The sequence below is a fragment of the Arachis ipaensis genome, chromosome B4, assembly GCF_059453495.1.
Source record: "Arachis ipaensis isolate K30076 ecotype BB chromosome B4, ASM5945349v1, whole genome shotgun sequence".
Classification (NCBI taxonomy): Eukaryota; Viridiplantae; Streptophyta; class Magnoliopsida; order Fabales; family Fabaceae; genus Arachis; species Arachis ipaensis.
Window position 1 is genome coordinate 2936445 of NC_142439.1, and position 17244 is coordinate 2953688.

Below are 17244 nucleotides of genomic sequence, written 5' to 3' on the forward strand. Positions count from 1 at the left end.
ATAGAGCTTATGAAGAATGTGATAGGTTAAGTTTATATTTAGGTGAGTTTTAAATGTTATAGAGGTTAGTTATCAAATTGGCACAAGTTATAATTTCTTAGCAAGCTATAATTCAGAATTCGTGACATAAGTTTCAATTTTTTTTCTTATGTAGGACCATTTATTGCTGAGACTATGAATCCTGATATGCTTTTATTGAATGATAGTTTATATTAATTGGTGTTATTAATGAAAATTTGCAGGCCATTGTTGTCTCAGGTGAAACTGGTTGTGGTTAGACCACACAACTTCCCCAGTACATACTAGAACCTGAGATTGATGCTGGACGTGGTGTTGGATGTAACATAATTTGTACTTAGCCTAGAAGAATATCTGCTATGTCTGTTTCTGAAAGAGTTGCAGCAGAACATGGGGAGAAATTGGGAGAATCTGTTAGTTTGTGAATCTTTTGGGATTTCTGGTTCTTGAAGTATCTGTTATACTTATGACTACTTATTAACTTATATTATCTAATTTGTCCTTCTGAAGGTTGGCTACAAATTTCGGTTGGAGGGTATGAAAGGAAGGGATACTCCTCTTCTTTTTTGTACCACAGGTGTCTTATTGAGGAGACTACTAGTGGATAGGACTTTAAATGTTGTAACTCATGTTGTTGTTGATGAAATTCATGAACGTGGAATGAATGAAGGTAGTCATATATAACATGTGTATTCCAGTGTTGTTGATTGCGATACAAGTTTACTTACCACTGGTTTTCACTTTTGTCAGATTTTCTTTTGATTGTCCTGAAGGAGCTTCTTCCTCGCCGTCCTGATTTGAGATTAATTTTGATGAGTGCAACCTTAAATGCTGAGCTTTTCTCTTCCTACTTTGATGGTGCTCCAACTATGCACATTCCTGTAAGCTCCAGACACAAACAGCTTATACCATATTCACTTTCTCTAAAAAAATTTCTTTTATAAAATAAAGACAGCTCTTTTTTCAGGTCTCAGTAGTAGTTGCTTGTTAAATATTTCACAAAGTGTCATGCATAGATTTCTCATTTTGCTTATAGTTGTCTTTAAAAATACCCCTCTCCTTTTGATCTTTTGGCCTGTGAAATTATAGGGTTTTACATATCCAGTCCGAGCACATTTTCTGGAGGATATTCTGGAAATGACTGGATATTGGTTGAATCGTTATAATCAAATTGATGACTATGGTCAAGAAAAAACATGGAAAATGCAGAAACAAGCTTTAGCTTTCTGGAAAAGAAAGAGCCAAATTGTTTCTGCTGTTGAGGTGCGTAACTTGCCGTAACATTGTTGCTTTTATAGCTATTCTTTTTGGGTCTAATTCTGTTCATTTCTCTATGAGTTTGTATAGGATGTGCTAGAAGTTGCAGATTTCCACAGATATAGTCTACGCACTCGGGAGTCATTGTCCTGCTGGTTCCCTGACTCACTTGGTTTTAACCTTATTGAACATGTGCTTTCTCACATTGTCAAGAATGAAAGGCCAGGTGCTGTTTTGGTTTTTATGACTGGGTGGGATGACATAAACTCCTTGAAGGATAAGCTCCAAACTCATCCTTTGTTAGGAGATCCCAGTCGTGTCTTGCTTCTTGCATGTCATGGATCCATGGCCAGCACTGAGCAGGTAATGTTCATAGTAATAGGCTGGAAAGAAGCCAGCAAAAACAGTTGCCATAGTCTAGTTTGTGATTTAATTCAAGATATCAAAGTGCTATATAGTTCCCCTCTTAAGCTTATTGAGGGTAAATATGGTATTAAAAATGGGTTTTTTTTTTACTGGCTTCGGGGAACAATTTTTTTTCAAGATTATTTGATTGTAGAAGGGGAGATATTTTAAAATACAACTTGGAATCTCCCTCCTAGGTCGTTGATTCTACGGGTTGGCCTGACCTAAGCGCCACCCGACCCTGATGGTCAGAGGTAAGGTGCTCCACAGCCGACCCGGACGCGCGTCCCCGACAGCTCACCTACAACTGTGAGGAGAACGCCTCAGAGAAAGTGGGCCTGTCCTTGCAGGGCCCACCTCTGACACAGTATATAAGGGGAAGGTTTTTACCCTTCCCCCAAGGTACGTTACATGATTCTACCCCCTTTTTTGCCTGCACACTTCATTGACTTGCGCGTCGGAGTGTCTTTGCAGGTGACACCCCCTTTCACATCTGAAGAGCTCGGGATCTCGCCTATTCCAACCCGGAGACGTACGACCAGACGACTTCCCCTTTTGTTGATCAGGATATTCACCCAATCCGTCCGGTACTCGACCTACCGAACATTGGCGCCGTCTGTGGGGACCGTCCATGGACTTCGTACTGGTCCAAAGTGGAACAGACCGCGAGGCCGGGCCCGGAGGGGTCGTTGCCGCGACTACTTCCCAGCAGCGCACAAGATCCCCTCCAAGACACCCAACACAATCTCGCGAAGGATGCCCCTTCAGGAGAACTGGCGATAACCACGCCAGAATAATGCAAGAACTGGGCCACAGGATGCAAGACCTGGAACGCCGGCTGGCAGACATGGAACACGACCAGCACACCCCAGAACAAAGCCACTCCCGCTCTCATTCTAGGAGCCACTCCAGACGCACGCCCAGCCCCAGGCCCAATCCGAGAGCGCTGGGGAAGGAGGACGCGCTAGAAGACGCCATGACCCCGTCATCTATGCCAGACAAGAAAGGCGGCACACTACAGGTCGTGGAACCGAAGACGCTCGTCGGGAGGACGACGAAGGAAGAACGAGGAGAACAAGGGGACCCATGATAATGGGGGCGACCCCATTTCATTGTTCCATACTCGAGGTCCGGCTGCCAAAACACTTTGACAAGCCAACGGACATGAGGTACGACGGAATGCAAGACTCGCTGGAACACCTCACGGCCTTTGAGGCCAGAATGAACCTTGAGGGAGTGGGAGACTAGGTAAGGTGCCGCGCCTTCCCGGTCACCCTGGCGGGGCCTGCAATACGGTGGTTCAATAACCTCCCGCAGCGCTCGGTGACCGGCTTCGCAGACATCAGCCACGCCTTCTTAGCCCAATTCACGACCAGGATTGCAAAGGTGAAGCACCCAATCAACTTGCTCGGGGTAACCCAGCGACCCGACGAGTCGACTAGGAAATACCTAGACAGATTCAACGATGAGTGCCTGGAAATCGACGGGCTGACGGACTCAGTCGCGAGTTTGTGCCTGACGAACGGACTCCTGAATGAGGACTTCAGAAAGCACCTTACCACGAAACCAGTGTGGAGTATGCAGGAAATCCAATGTGTGGCCAAGGAGTACATCAACGACGAAGAAGTGAGCTGAGTCGTGGCTGCCAACAAACGGCAGCCCTCTCACAACCAAGACCGGCACTGCGGAAGCGGAGAAGGACAAAAGGAACACGCCAGAGACGGCGGCCCGAGCAAGGCTCCCAGACCATTTCCTCGTGTTGGGAAGTTCACCAACTACACCCCCCTCACCGCGTCGATCATGGAAGTTTATCAACAAATTGCCGAAAAGGGGATCTTGTCGAAGCCCCGACCACTGAAGGAACGAACAGGGGGAAACTGAAGCCTCTACTGTGACTATCACAAGGGCTATGGGCATAAAACCCAAGACTGCTTCGATATAAAGGACGCACTGGAGCAGGCCATCAGGGATGGAAAGCTAGCCGCATTTTCCCACCTCATAAGGGAGCCGAGGCGACGGAATCGCGACCACGACGGTGAGGATAAGACTCGGGCACCGAAGCGACGCCAAGAACCGGAGGACGGCGACCAGGGCCTCACCATAGTGAACGTGGTAACAGCTAGGAATGCAGCACCTAGGTCAAAGTCAGCACACAAGAAAGACGCCAAAGTCCTGGCGGTCTCCTCATCCTCTACGCGAAGCACTAGGAAGCTCCCACCCATTTCGTTCGGCCCGGAAGATCAGTGGTTCGACGAGATCGGAGAGAGTCCTCCCATGGTCATAACGGCCAGAGTAGGAACCAGTCTTGTCAAACGAATCCTCGTAGATACGGGGGCGGACTCGAACATCATGTTCCGCAATGTGTTTGATGCTTTGGGCCTAAGGGACGCCGACCTACAGACACACCAGCACGGTGTCGTAGGGCTTGGCGACCATTTCATCAAGCCGGATGGCATAATCACCCTGCCGATCTTACTGGGACAAGGACAGGGGAGTAGAACGGTAATGGCTGAATTTGTGATCCTACGGGACTCCACCGCCTACAACATCATCCTGGGGAGAAAGACAATCAACGACCTAGGAGGAGTCATCAGCACGAGGATGTTAGTAATAAAGTTCATAACTGAAGAAGGGTCAGTAGGATCTCTGAGAGGAGACCTGGAAATGGCAGTCGCTTGCAACAACGCCAGTCTCTCGTTAAGGAAAAAGTCTAAAGAGGCATCGGGAATATTTCTCGCCAACCTGGATGCCAGAGTCGATGACAAACCGAGACCCGAACCCGAAGGGGACCTGGAGAAGTTTAGGGTCGGGAACTCGGAGGAAAAATTCACGTTCGTGAATAGGAACCTCCCCCATGAGTTAAAAGAACCTTTGATGGAAATGATCAGAGCCAATGGCGATTTGTTTGCCTGGACACCCGCCGACATGCCGGGCATAAACTCCAGTCTCATGTCGCACCACCTAGCCGTCAGACCGGAAGCCAAACCAGTGGCCCAAAGAAGGAGAAAAATTCTCAGGAAAGAGCAGAGGAAGTGTCCAGACAGACGGCCGGCCTCCTCAAAGCGGGCTTCATCCGGGAGCTGGACTATTCGACCTGGCTATCAAACGTGGTCCTGGTAAAAAAGCACAATGGGAAATGGAGAATATGTGTGGACTACTCCAATCTTAATAAAGCATGCCCCAAGGACTGCTACCCCCTTCCCAACATCGACGCACTCGTCGATGCGGCTGCAGGATACCGGTATCTGAGTTTCATGGATGCCTACTCCGGCTACAATCAGATACCGATGCACCAGCCAGACGAGGATAAAATGGCGTTCATAACACCAGGGGGACCTACTGCTACAGAGTGATGCCGTTTGGCCTAAAGAACGCGGGGGCAACGTACCAGAGACTGATGAACAAAATATTCAGCAACCTCATCGGTAAAACGGTGGAAGTTTACGTGGATGATATCCTTGCAAAAACCACCCGCCCTGACGATCTCATAAGCGACTTGGAGAACGTGTTCGCGTCCCTCCGACAACACGGCATGAGGCTCAACCCGCTTAAGTGCGCCTTTGCCATGGAGGCCGGAAAGTTCCTGGGATTCATGATAACCCAGAGGGGAGTGGAGGCCAACCCTGAAAAGTGCCAAGTAATACTCCAGATGAGGAGTCCGGGCTGCATCAAAGACGTTCAGCGGTTGACGGGAAGGCTCACAGCGTTGTCCCGTTTCCTCGGTGCGTCGGCAGCAAAGGCCCTACCCTTTCTCGCTTTGATGAAGAAGGGAATAGCATTTGAGTGGACCCCTGCGTGCGAAGAAGCCTTCAACCACTTCAAAGAGATTCTAGCAGCACCCCCAGTGCTCGGGAAGCCGAAAGCCGGAGAGCCACTCTATCTATACCTAGCCATCACAGAGGGGGCGCTCGCAGCGGTGTTGGTACGGGAAGAAGGGAAGGCCCAGCAACCGATCTACTTTGTGAGTAGAGCACTGCAAGGGGCAGAACTCAGATACAGCAAGCTGGAGAAGCTGGCACTGGCACTTCTGGTCTCCTCCCGCCGATTGCGACAATACTTCCAGAGTCACCAGGTGGTCGTGAGAACGGACCAGGGGATTCGTCAGGTGCTCCAAAAGCCTGATCTAGCGGGAAGAATAATGACATGGGCCATCGAACTATCCCAATATGACCTAGGCTTCGAGCCCCGACACGCGATTAAAGCGCAAGCGATGGCAGACTTCCTGGTGGAAGTAACTGGGAATCCAACCGAGGACACGGACACACGGTGGAAGCTCCATGTAGACGGAGCCTCCAACCAGACGTCTGGGGGCGCCGGGATCATTTTAGAAAGTTCGGCCGGAGTCATCTATGAACAATCGGTTAAGTTTGAGTTTCCCGTATCGAACAACCAAGCAGAATACGAAGCCCTCCTAGGGGGTTTGGTTCTAGCTCAGGAAGTCGGGGCCAAGAGGCTGGAAGTATGCAGTGACTCGCAAGTCGTCACTTCGCAAGTGAATGGAAGCTACCAAGCCAGAGACTCATTACTACAGAAATACTTAGAGAGGGTCAAAGAGCTGAGCAAACAATTTGAAGAGGTCACGGTCTAACACGTTCCAAGGGAGAGGAACACACGGGCAGACCTCCTATCCAAGCTGGCGAGCACAAAACCCGGAACCAGCAACCGCTCCCTCATCCAAGGCATCACGAAAGAGCCAGCAGTTGCCCTCCACCTGACCAAAATAGCCCCTTCTTGGATGGACTCTATCGCTGACTTCTTGCAAAACGGCAAACTCCCCCAGGACGAAAAGGAAGCCAAAGCGGTAAGAAGGGAGGCCGCCAAATATACGATCATACAGGATCAGCTATTCAAAAAGGGACTCAGCCAACCTTTGCTGAAGTGTCTGCACCCCAACCAGACGGACTACGTTCTCAGAGAAGTCCATGAGGGGTGCTGTGGCCACCATATCGGGGGCAAGGCCCTAGCAAGGAAGCTCATCCGAGCTGGATACTACTGGCCGACAATGATGAATGACTCCAAGGAGTTCGTAAGGAAATGCGCGAAGTGTCAACAAAACGCTAACTTCCATAGAGCGCCAGCCTCCGAGCTGAGTTTAATAATGTCCACTCGACCTTTCGCATAGTGGGGAGTCGACTTCTTGGGACCCTTCCCAGTTGGCCCGGGGCAGGTCAAGTACCTCATAGTTGCCATCGACTACTACACCAAATGGATAGAGGCTGAACTGCTCGCTAGCATATTCTCATCCAATTGTAGGAAGTTCATGTGGAGGCAGGTGATAACCCGTTTCGGCATCCCGGAGATCGTCATCTCAGATAACGGGACGCAATTCACTGACAAGAAGTTCGCAGAGTTTCTCACCGGCTTGGGGATAAAACAGAAGTTCTCCTCAGTTGAACACCCCCAAACAAACGGGCAAGTGGAGTCTGCAAATAAGATCATCTTACTGGGTCTTAAAAAGCGTCTAGATAGCAAAAAAGGTGCGTGGGCCGACGAGCTTGCCTCGGTTCTCTGGTCCTACCGAACAACCGAGCAAAGCTCCACCAGGGAAACCCCCTTCCGCTTAACGTACGGGGTCGAAGCAGTGATACCCGTGGAGATCGGTGAGCCAAGTCCACGGCTACTCCTTGTAGGAGTAGAACAAGCAGTGGACAAAGACCTGGTAGACGAGGTCAGAGAGATGGCCCACTTGTCAGAGGTAGCGCTGAAACAGAGGATAGCCCTGCGATACAACACCAAGGTCATCAGAAGGGAATTTGACGAAAGAGACCTCGTCCTGCGACGAAACGACATCGGGCCACCGTCCCCAGGAGAAGGAAAGCTGGCGGCAAACTGGGAAGGCCCCTACAGAGTCAAAGAAGTGCTTGGCAAAGGCGCCTACAAGCTGGAAAGACTCGACGGCAAAGAAATCCCAAGAACATGGAACGCAGGTAACCTAAGAAGATTCTACTCGTAGCTTGGGCACACTAGCCAAGCGGCCCGACGAGTTAGATAGGTGTTTAATTTTATCAAATGTTAATTTCCAATGATTTACTTTCATTAAATGCCTACCGTGTTCATAGAACTGTCCAGCTAACGACTACTTTTTACTTGTCTAAATTCTCCTATCTATTATTCCCTAATATGTATCCCACACCATCGCGTTCTTCAACGGCAACTCGGGATTGATCACCCCGGGAGCCAACTGAATCATAGCCATAACAAATAGCCGCGATAATAAGACCAAGACGGTTTCAACCAAATTACCAATACAAACGGCAAAACGGACACAAGCGATAAGTCCACGCCGAAAAATGGTAACGAAATAAAATGCTACCAAACAAGATAAAGGCGATAATCATAAAGCCGACCAGGCGACCTCTAAAGTATAAATGTTAACAGTTTCAACAAGTATTCTACAAGAAAACAGAAAAAGCGCAAGTTACAAGAGTTCACTTCCGGGGCATATCGACAATCTTGCCGTCCTGGATTGTTTTGAAGACTCCAATAGCCGACGTGTTGAATTCTGCGACCACGATCTTCACCTGGGCCTTGAGAGCCTCCTCGGTCATAAAGATTGCGTTCTTTCCCTGCTCCCTGACCGCCTTATATTTCCTTTTCAACTCTTCCGCCTCGGCTCGCGCAGCCTCAGCCGACGAGATGGCCGCGTCACGCTCCTTCTCCACAGCGACCACCCGACCTTGCGCGGCGTTAAGCTGACTTTCTAGAGTCATCTCCCGCTCAAAGGACGCAGCCTTCTCCTCAGCATCCTTGCGCCCCCTCTCCGCCGCGGCAAGTTGTTCCTGAAGCTTTTCAACCTGGACCTTGAATTCGTTGTTGGCCTGGGCAGCAGTATCGAGCTTCCTTCGCAATGCCTGTATGCCCGACAACTCGAACTCGGCCTTCCGGGCTATCATCGCTCCGCGGAGAAGGGTGCGGTACATCCACCTCGTCTGCCCCGCGAGTTCGGTACTAAGGAAGTGATCCTCCGTACCAGGAATCAGCTGATTATCAATAAAGGCCCCAGCATCGAAGTTCCTCTCCATCACGGTGAGAGCCCCTTCCAGGCTGGAGGATGCCCTTTGTCTCTTGGGAGTAGGGACAAGCTTCAGATCATCATGCTCCCGATGAGTAGAGGACGACTGCCCAATACCAGCCGTCTCATCGGGAACGGGAGAAACCTGCATCCCGGTAGAATTCTTGTCGGACATCTCGACGTCCCGGGGGGAAGGTACAGCTTGATTCTCCTTCTCCCCGGTAGGGCCTTCCGGCTCCCCGGCGTCCTTCTCGTCAGCCTTCTCCTCGTCGCTATCCTCCAAGAAGGTCTTGACTAAATTTTCGAGCCCGGTTACCGAAGCAGACATCTCCACTACAACAGAAAAATAAATACGTTAGTCGTGAAGTCGGGAAGAGCAAATTAAATAATAAACAATGCAAAAGTACAAGACAAAAAAGCTCACAAATATAACTCCTGGCAGACTCCCGTTCACCCATAAGGAGGTGGGGGTTCACGGGGTTCTTTCAAAAAAGAGCAAACAACACATCGGTAATCCTCTTATTTACAGGGGACATTCCCTTGTAGGTCACCTTAATGAAAGAATTAGACCCCGCCCCGAAGCTCCAATACGTCGGGATGAGGCGTTCTCCCTCTAACGACAACTAAAAGGGATGGCGACCTTTGACGGGACGAACTTTGAAGAATTTGTCTTTGAACCCATGATAGGAGTCCTCGAACAGGCCAAATACCCTCTGACCTTGGGCAGACCGGAAGGACAGGAACCCTTTCCTTGCCTTCCCTTGTCTGGAGGGGTTGGTAAGGTTGAAGAAGAAGAGAAAGACATCCACCGACACCGGCAGCTCGAGATATTCACAAACCATCTCGAAACAGCGGATAGAAGCCCATCTGTTCGGATGGAGCTGCGACGGCGACACGGATATCCGATTAAGAAGTGACATCTGAAAATCGGAAAATGGTATGCGAACGCCAACCTGGGTGAACATGGCTTTGTAAAACCAAATCTAGTCGGCAACCCGGGGAGAGCGAAAATTAATCTCATACAACCGCTCATTGGGGGCAGGAACGAAGGTCTCGTAATTGGCCTCCTCATCTGTCCCCCCGCACAGATACTCGGCTTGCCGAAACTCCGTCAACTCCTCCAGATCCATCTGATTCGGCGAGTCCTTCACATCTGAGGTCACCCAACCGTAGGGGTCATAGTTCGCGGCGGAAACAAAAGCCCGGGAAACGACGCGAGGCATGCCTACAGTAGGGGTACCACTCCATTAGTCTATGAGGTCGGGAGTCCGGAAAAAACCCAGAAACTATGTCCATCCTATTCAACAGTTAAGATCAAGCATGGCTAAAGCTATACCTATCACGCAAGCCACCTAAAAACCTACCCTGGAATGGTACCCCTCCCCTAACACATTTACTTAGCACTAAAAAGTCATCTAGCAACAAAAATCAAACAAGATACAAACAACAAGCGTACAACAACGAAGCAGAAAAGAGAGAGGACCAAAGGTTACCTGAAACGGTTGTAAAAACGGAGAGGGAAGAAGGAAAAATGCACGGAGATACTAGGATGAAGCTCTGGGATGCTCTGGGATTTTCTGGGTGAAGAAGAATGAGATGGTAGGAGCGAGAGTGGAAAAAGGAAAAATTGAAACAAACTGTTTAAAACTGCCACCAAGGAAGCGCGAAAGACTTGGGGGCAAAATAGTCTTTGTGTACAGGGTTTTGCAACCCATTATGAGCATTTAATGCTCAGCGCGAAGAACGAAGCGACGAACGGTTGCCCCAACAACCAAGAGACACGCGCGCAGGGAGCACGTCCCTCCCATGGGCGGCCGACCTGACGACGACGCATGGAACAAGAAATAACACGCCACTGATAGCTCTCACGACTATTACTGGCGTGTGGGGGCACTGTTGCGGCCTGGCCCAAACCCTCTACGGGTTGGCCCGACCCAAGCGCCACCCGACCCTGACGGTCAGGGGTAAGGCGCTCCACAGCCGACCCGGACGCGCGTCCCCGACAGCTCACTTACAGCTGTGAGGAGAACGCCTCAGAGAAAGTGGGCCTGTCCTTGCAGGGCCCACCTCTGACACAGTATATAAGGGAAAGGTTTTTACCCTTCCCCCAAGGTACGTTACATGATTCTACCCCATTTTTCGCCTGCACACTTCATTGACTTGCGCGTCGGAGTGTCTTTGCAGGTGACACCCCCCTTTCACATCTGAAGAGCTCGGGACCTCGCCTATTCCAACCCGGAGACATACGACCAGATGACTTCCCCTTTTGTTGATCAGGATATTCACTCGATCCGTCCGGTACTCGACCTACCGAACAGAATCTAGAGTCTTATAGAGCATGAATTTAATCTCATCCATTTACTACTGCAATTGCATATCTAAGGGACTTACTTTGTTACGCTTGCATTTATTTTGCTGCGGAAGATGGGGGAGTGTTGGATTTCTTGTCATGTTGAAGCGATTAACTGAATAACATCTGTGTCTCACCTTATATTTCTAGTCATATTTATGCATAGCAATGTATTTTCTTATAAATTTTGTCTGCTTTCCTGTTTTTTTTTTCTTCTGTAGAGGTTGATATTTGAAAACCTTGAAGGTGCGGTGAGGAAAATTGTTCTGGCAACTAATATTTCTGAGACTAGTATTACCATCAATGATGTTGTCTTTCTGGTTGATTGTGGTAAAGCTAAAGAGACATCATATGATGCACTAAACAACACTCCTTGTTTACTTCCATCTTGGATATCAAAAGCTGCTGCCCGGCAGGTAATTTTTTTTATTGTTTATTTAATTTTGTGGATATTGATTATTTACCCCTTTGAGGTTGAACATTGTCAAATTAAACTGGTTAAGGAAGACCTAGAAAAATAGAGAACAATGTTATAAAAATCGTTGATCCATATTTTTTTCTTGAAATTTTCGTTTTTCATCGGGTAATGGGATCAGGATCAGCTGTATTTTCTTTGCAACAAAAATCTAATAATTTTAGATTGTAAATAATGTGTCAATTGGAACAGATGGAGTTGTGCTGTCACATGCACATACATTCTTGTATAGTTTAGCTAACATACAGATGTGTATAGATTCACAATGTTTGATACTTTCCAAATTACTTCTTGTTATGAAGTATATGGATTTGCTTATTTTGGTTGCTTAAAAGGTTTTAATTTCTTTTCTTTAGAGAAGAGGAAGGGCTGGTCGTGTTCAACCTGGTGAATGCTACCATCTATATCCCAGATGTGTTTATGATGCTTTTGTTGATTATCAATTGCCAGAACTTTTAAGAACACCTTTGCAGTCCTTATGTTTGCAAATCAAAAGTTTACAAATTGGAAGTTGATGGTTTATCAGTGGCTAAGAGAAAAGGGGGTTGAATCTTAGCCCCCTTTTCACTTAGTAACTCTTGCTGTCCTTTAGAACACTTGAGGAGATATTTCTTGTTTTTGTCTCATGCCTAGCCAAGAGACTTTTTCGTTTTGTCTCGTGACCAGCCACGAGATATTTTTCAGTTTTGTCTCCTATGCAGCAGAAACAGAAATGGAGTAGAAGAGAGAGAAATATACACCAAGATATATCCTGGTTCAGCTGCTAAGTGCAATGCAGCCTACATCCAGTCTCCATCACAATGATGATGGAATTTCACTATAATCATCCTTGATTACAAACACCAATTCTCCCTAGGAACTACCCTTCCTATCCGGGACAAGTCCAGAATCTAATTCCCAATCCTGAACTTGACTTGGTCACTACCAAGCTTTCAACTGCTAAGAGCTAACCCAACTTGAAAGGGGATTTCCACAGAATCATGAAATACAATACAGATGTATAAAGGACCTCTAAGGACATCTATGGCTTTTCTTTTAATTTTGCACTCTCAGCCTTTTTTCGCTCTATGGCTTTTTCTTACAAACCTCACTGTTTGCCTTTTTCTATGAGACTCAAGACAGACAAAATTAAACAGAAAATTACAAAATAGAAAACATTGAAGGAGAAAAACTTCTGTTAGCTTAGGTAGCTATAGAAACACTGTGTTTTTCACTCTTTTCCTTGCTTCAAGCCCTGGCTGTTCTCCCTTATTTATAGAAGGGGAAGCCTCCACGGTTGAAACTATTGAACCAAGCTAAACTTCTTCTTCTTCAAACCAGAACCGGTTCGGCCAGAGAGAGAGGAGAGGAAACTGAATGTAAAACCCAACATGCAATTACCTCTATGTCTTCCCTTTACACCAAGCTTCACCAATCCGAGCCATCCATCTTGTCTTGCACTCCAAGAAGGATTCCTAGCCCTTGATGTTTCTTGATGCATGACAGCTCTTCCTGCTCCACTTTTGCTTCCTCCTTCACATAGCCTCCTCAGCTACCTTCTGTGATGAGTGAACACAAAGCAGAGACGAGCCATGCCTCTGAGATCTTCTTCCTCTGGCCGAGATCTTCTTCTTCCATTTTTGGTATGGAGAGCATGAGCTTACTTCACCAAATCTTACCTTATTTTGGTGAAGATCTCAGCCCCACCATACTTTTTGTTTTCTTTTTCTTGCAATCATTGCAATGGTCTTGTTATTAGCTTCTTCTTTCTGATGGTAGCTCAAAATTTTCTTCATAGTTGCTGTGATATGACCAAAGAAAGAAGAGAGATGAGAGAGAAGAAAGAGAAATTTGAACAATAATTAATGGATTTGATAAAGTTAAATAAGTTCCCCACTTCCCTTTGCTTTAGGTAGCGTACAGCATTATTAAAGCCATCAAATCATTTTTCTCTTTCTCTTTCATGTTTCCAATGCCTACATTAACTTCACTTGATAAAATTTGAATTCCACCACATGATGAAAATGAGATCTGTTGGAAGCATTCCTTGCTTTCTCTCAATATTGGTTTCGGACCAAGCAAGCTAGTTTCTAGCAAAAATACTAACTTGGGCTAATAATAATAATGATTGAATCTGGCCCAATAAGCAAATCATTGTTTCAACCACAATAAAAAATTTTGTATCAATGCTGAAAATATTTTAATGGGCTTGCTGTATATTTCTTTTCTTTTCGGCCCAACAAGCATAATCTGCACAGCAAAATTATTTAGTTAACACATATGATCAAAAATCAAATTAGTAATTTTGCAATCATAATATTTAGTCATCACTAATTTTAATTTAGAGTTTTCTAAACTCATCAATCTCCTCCTTGATGACAAACATTATTAAAAAAATTGAAATGGAAAGAAATCAAAGATTAGAGTACTCCCTTTGAATATTTGGATTCCTTCCTTTTCCAATTGTTACATGGCTCCCCCTCAATATATGCCATTTTACCAATGAAAGCTTTACTTGTAACTTTTGAAATCAAGCTTAAAGCAACTATGTTATTTAACATATGTAATTTTGGAATGTTGAATAATCTTGATTTATGAGCAGAGGTGAGATGATAAACAAAAACTAATTTGTTATCACAAAAAATTTTTCTGTTCAATACAAACAAAAAAGCTTGAGTACAGAGTACATCATAATCAAGACATATTTGATAATTCCATAAACCATTGCTGCCAATTAGTTTGAAAAAAAATTCATTCATTATATTAAAAAACAAAAGAAATATCGGTTTATAACAATGAAAACCATTTTTTATCAAAACAACTTAGAGCATGACAAACAACTATTCATTCAATCCCAAAAAAATTTTCACAGCATGACTAAGTTCCAAAGACAGCAGATATATCAACAACACAAATTATTGGAACACATGTATCAGCAGACATATCAGAACAAATATATCAGCAGACATATCAACACAACAAATGATTAAAACAAGGGTGATCATGAATCATAATATTTCCGCCCCTGTTTTCCCTGTTTTCTTTCAATTTTCAATTTTTTTTTTTGAGCTTTTCCTCCCCCTTTTGTCATCAAAGGGGAACCTGCAAAAAAATGACAATGGTATGCAAAATATCCAAAATATAACCAGTACCAACATAACAGGTCTAAAGTGTCACAGGTCTAAAGTATCCATAACATCCTACAGTAGTATCAAAATAAGCCAAACAAAAGCAGAAATCAATAAGTAACATAGTGATCAATCATCAGATAAATTATACTCAGAGCCATCTGCATCATCATCATTGGCAGCCCCAAATTCTTCTTCAAAATTCTGAAGCATCAGTCCCACTCTTTCTTGGCATTTTGTCCAAGCTTTTTCATTTTTGAATGCTAGCTTACGGGCGGCCTTGTATGATTGCACCATCAGATTGGACATGTTCAAAAACTCAGTAAGGACTTCCTTGATTGATTCAACCACTTTGGACGACTCGGCTGGGCGACTCTCAAGATCACTGTCAGAAGGCATTGATCGTTTTCCTTTGGTTCCTTTCATTGCACCTGAAACTCCTCCTCCCTTAATTGATGAAACTTTGTTCTCAACCTCTTCATTAGTTAGATCAACATTGAAGTGCTCAAAAATACAAGTAAGAAATATACCATAGGAAAGGTTAGCCTTTTTGGTGCTTCTAACACAATCCCACATATGTCTAACCATGAGATATGCAAAGGAAATAGGGGATGAAGTAATAACAGCAAAAAGCACAAGGAAATCAGAAACTGTTACTCTATTGTGTGAGCCGCTCTGTGGAGTCAGAATGTGAGTAATGATTCTGTGCAGCAAGGCTCTTTCGGGACCAAGGACTTTGTGGGTTGGGACCGTGCCATCCAATCCAGATAGGTTCTCACAGATTTTTTGCAGAGCAATCTGATAGGTGACTCCAACTTGGGAATCCCATTTTTCTGACATATAAGCCGCTGGTCCTTCATCAATGTACCCCAAGGCAGCGCTTATTGTTTCTCTGCTTAGAGTCAAATAAACCTTCTTTACATAGGAATAAATAGCACCGTCGATCAGCCTCATGTTTGCATAAAACTCTCGAACCAAGGCTGGGTATACTGGTTTCTGGATTTTGAACAGAGGAGTCCACTTCATATTCTCAAAAAGAGTGGTGAAGTTGATCCCTTTGGCAGCCAGAGATTCCAGATTCACCAAGTATGATGCACATAGATGACGTTTCTTTAACACGTCTTTGTGGAACTCATAGGACGCACAAGAATCAAACCTCCCTGGATCAAAATGAGAATGGCTTTTGTTGTACTTGTTCTTGAAATCTAGGGATTCCAGATTCGGGGGCTCCCTAGTATCACATAACACGTAACCTTTTGCCTTGTGAGAACTGCGGCCAGGGGTTGCTTTCTTTGGTGGAGACTGAGGTAAGGATGTATGAGACTCATCTTCTTCTTCAACCACGGGTTCCTTCTTTTTTCTTGATGAAGTCTTCTGAGCAATGACCTTTTTGCGCATGGTTTCAGTAGATTGAGAGGTAGGAGATGAAGATGATGTAGAATGAATGTGTATATGAGTATGGGTTTGAGGGGTGGAAGATTTTTTGGAGAGAAGAATTCGTTCACTTTTCCTTAGAGCAGTTTTCTTTTTCATGATATTAAAAATGGAGAAGTGGAGAGGGGAATGTGAAGAGAGGCCGAAGAGTGTGGTGAGAGGAGGGAGGTTAGGGAAGCATTTAATGTTGAGTGGAGAGAGAATTAGAGGGAGTTAATACCCATTATTGAGCGCGGTTATTAACCAAGGAAAGGTTTAAAAATAAACTGAAATGTTAGCTCCTAGAATCAAGGGATGAGGGAAGGATAAAGATTTGATTTGACAATCACTTCTTCCTACAAGATTTGAAATGATAATTTCTCAAAAGTATTATTAAAAATGAGGAACTCAAAAGTGGATCAAAGTAAGGTCAAAAAGATTTGGTAGGGCCCTAGATAATTAATATCAGCGCAGTCTCCCCCTGTATCATGGCCCTTTCAACACATCCTGAAATTTGTCTCCTGCTTTCCTACGAGACAAAACCAAACAGAATAAAAAAAGTTCACAAATTTTCAACAGAACTTAATTTTATCATTCCCAAACTGTTTCTTAAAGTGCAGAATCTGTCTTCACATAGGGATTTTGTAAAAATGTCAGCAAGTTGGTCTTCAGATTTTACAAATTGAATATCAATAGTATCCTTTTGCACATGTTCTCTAATAAAATGATATTTGATTTCAATGTGCTTGGTTCTTGAGGGCAGAACAGGGTTCTTAGAAATGTTTATAGCACTCATATTATCACAAAATAAGGATATACTATTGATTTTTAATTTGTAACCCTCCAATTGAGTTTTCAACCAAATTAATTGTGAACAACATGCAGATGCAGAAATGTATTCAGCCTCGGCTGTGGATAGAGCCACGGTGCTCCTTCTATCCACCCTATCTCCTGTATAATCTGCATCACAAAACCCCACTGCACAAAAATCATCAGATTTTGGATACCATAAGCCATAATCACTAGTTCTCTTAATGTATCTAATGATGCGTTTGACGGCCGAAAGATGGGATTCTTTTGGGTGAGATTGAAATCTTGAGCATACACCCACACTTTGAACAATATCCAGTCTAGAGGAGGTAAGGTACATGAGAGATCCTATCATTCCACTATACCGTATTTCATCCACATCGTTGCCATCATCATC

General features: G+C 45.2%; 1 protein-coding gene across 1 annotated transcript; it reads left to right on the forward strand.

Annotated features, from left to right (window-relative positions):
- Window positions 1-246: 246 nt before the first annotated feature.
- Window positions 247-12032, forward strand: LOC107635783 (DExH-box ATP-dependent RNA helicase DExH3). The gene is made up of 7 exons (XM_016339350.3): window positions 247-431; window positions 529-688; window positions 769-899; window positions 1108-1281; window positions 1366-1638; window positions 11264-11458; window positions 11874-12032. Exons 1-7 carry the CDS (start codon window positions 378-380, stop codon window positions 12030-12032), a joined length of 1146 nt encoding a protein of 381 aa, XP_016194836.3. The 5' UTR covers window positions 247-377.
- Window positions 12033-17244: the final 5212 nt, after the last annotated feature.

Bases quoted from the DNA above. Each gene is read 5' to 3' on its own strand.
- LOC107635783 (XM_016339350.3), top strand. From the start codon at position 378: ATGTCTGTTTCTGAAAGAGTTGCAGCAGAACATGGGGAGAAATTGGGA. The intron at 689-768 runs GTAGTCATATAT...CACTTTTGTCAG, and splicing joins TGAACGTGGAATGAATGAAG to ATTTTCTTTTGATTGTCCTG. The intron at 900-1,107 runs GTAAGCTCCAGA...GTGAAATTATAG, and splicing joins CTCCAACTATGCACATTCCT to GGTTTTACATATCCAGTCCG.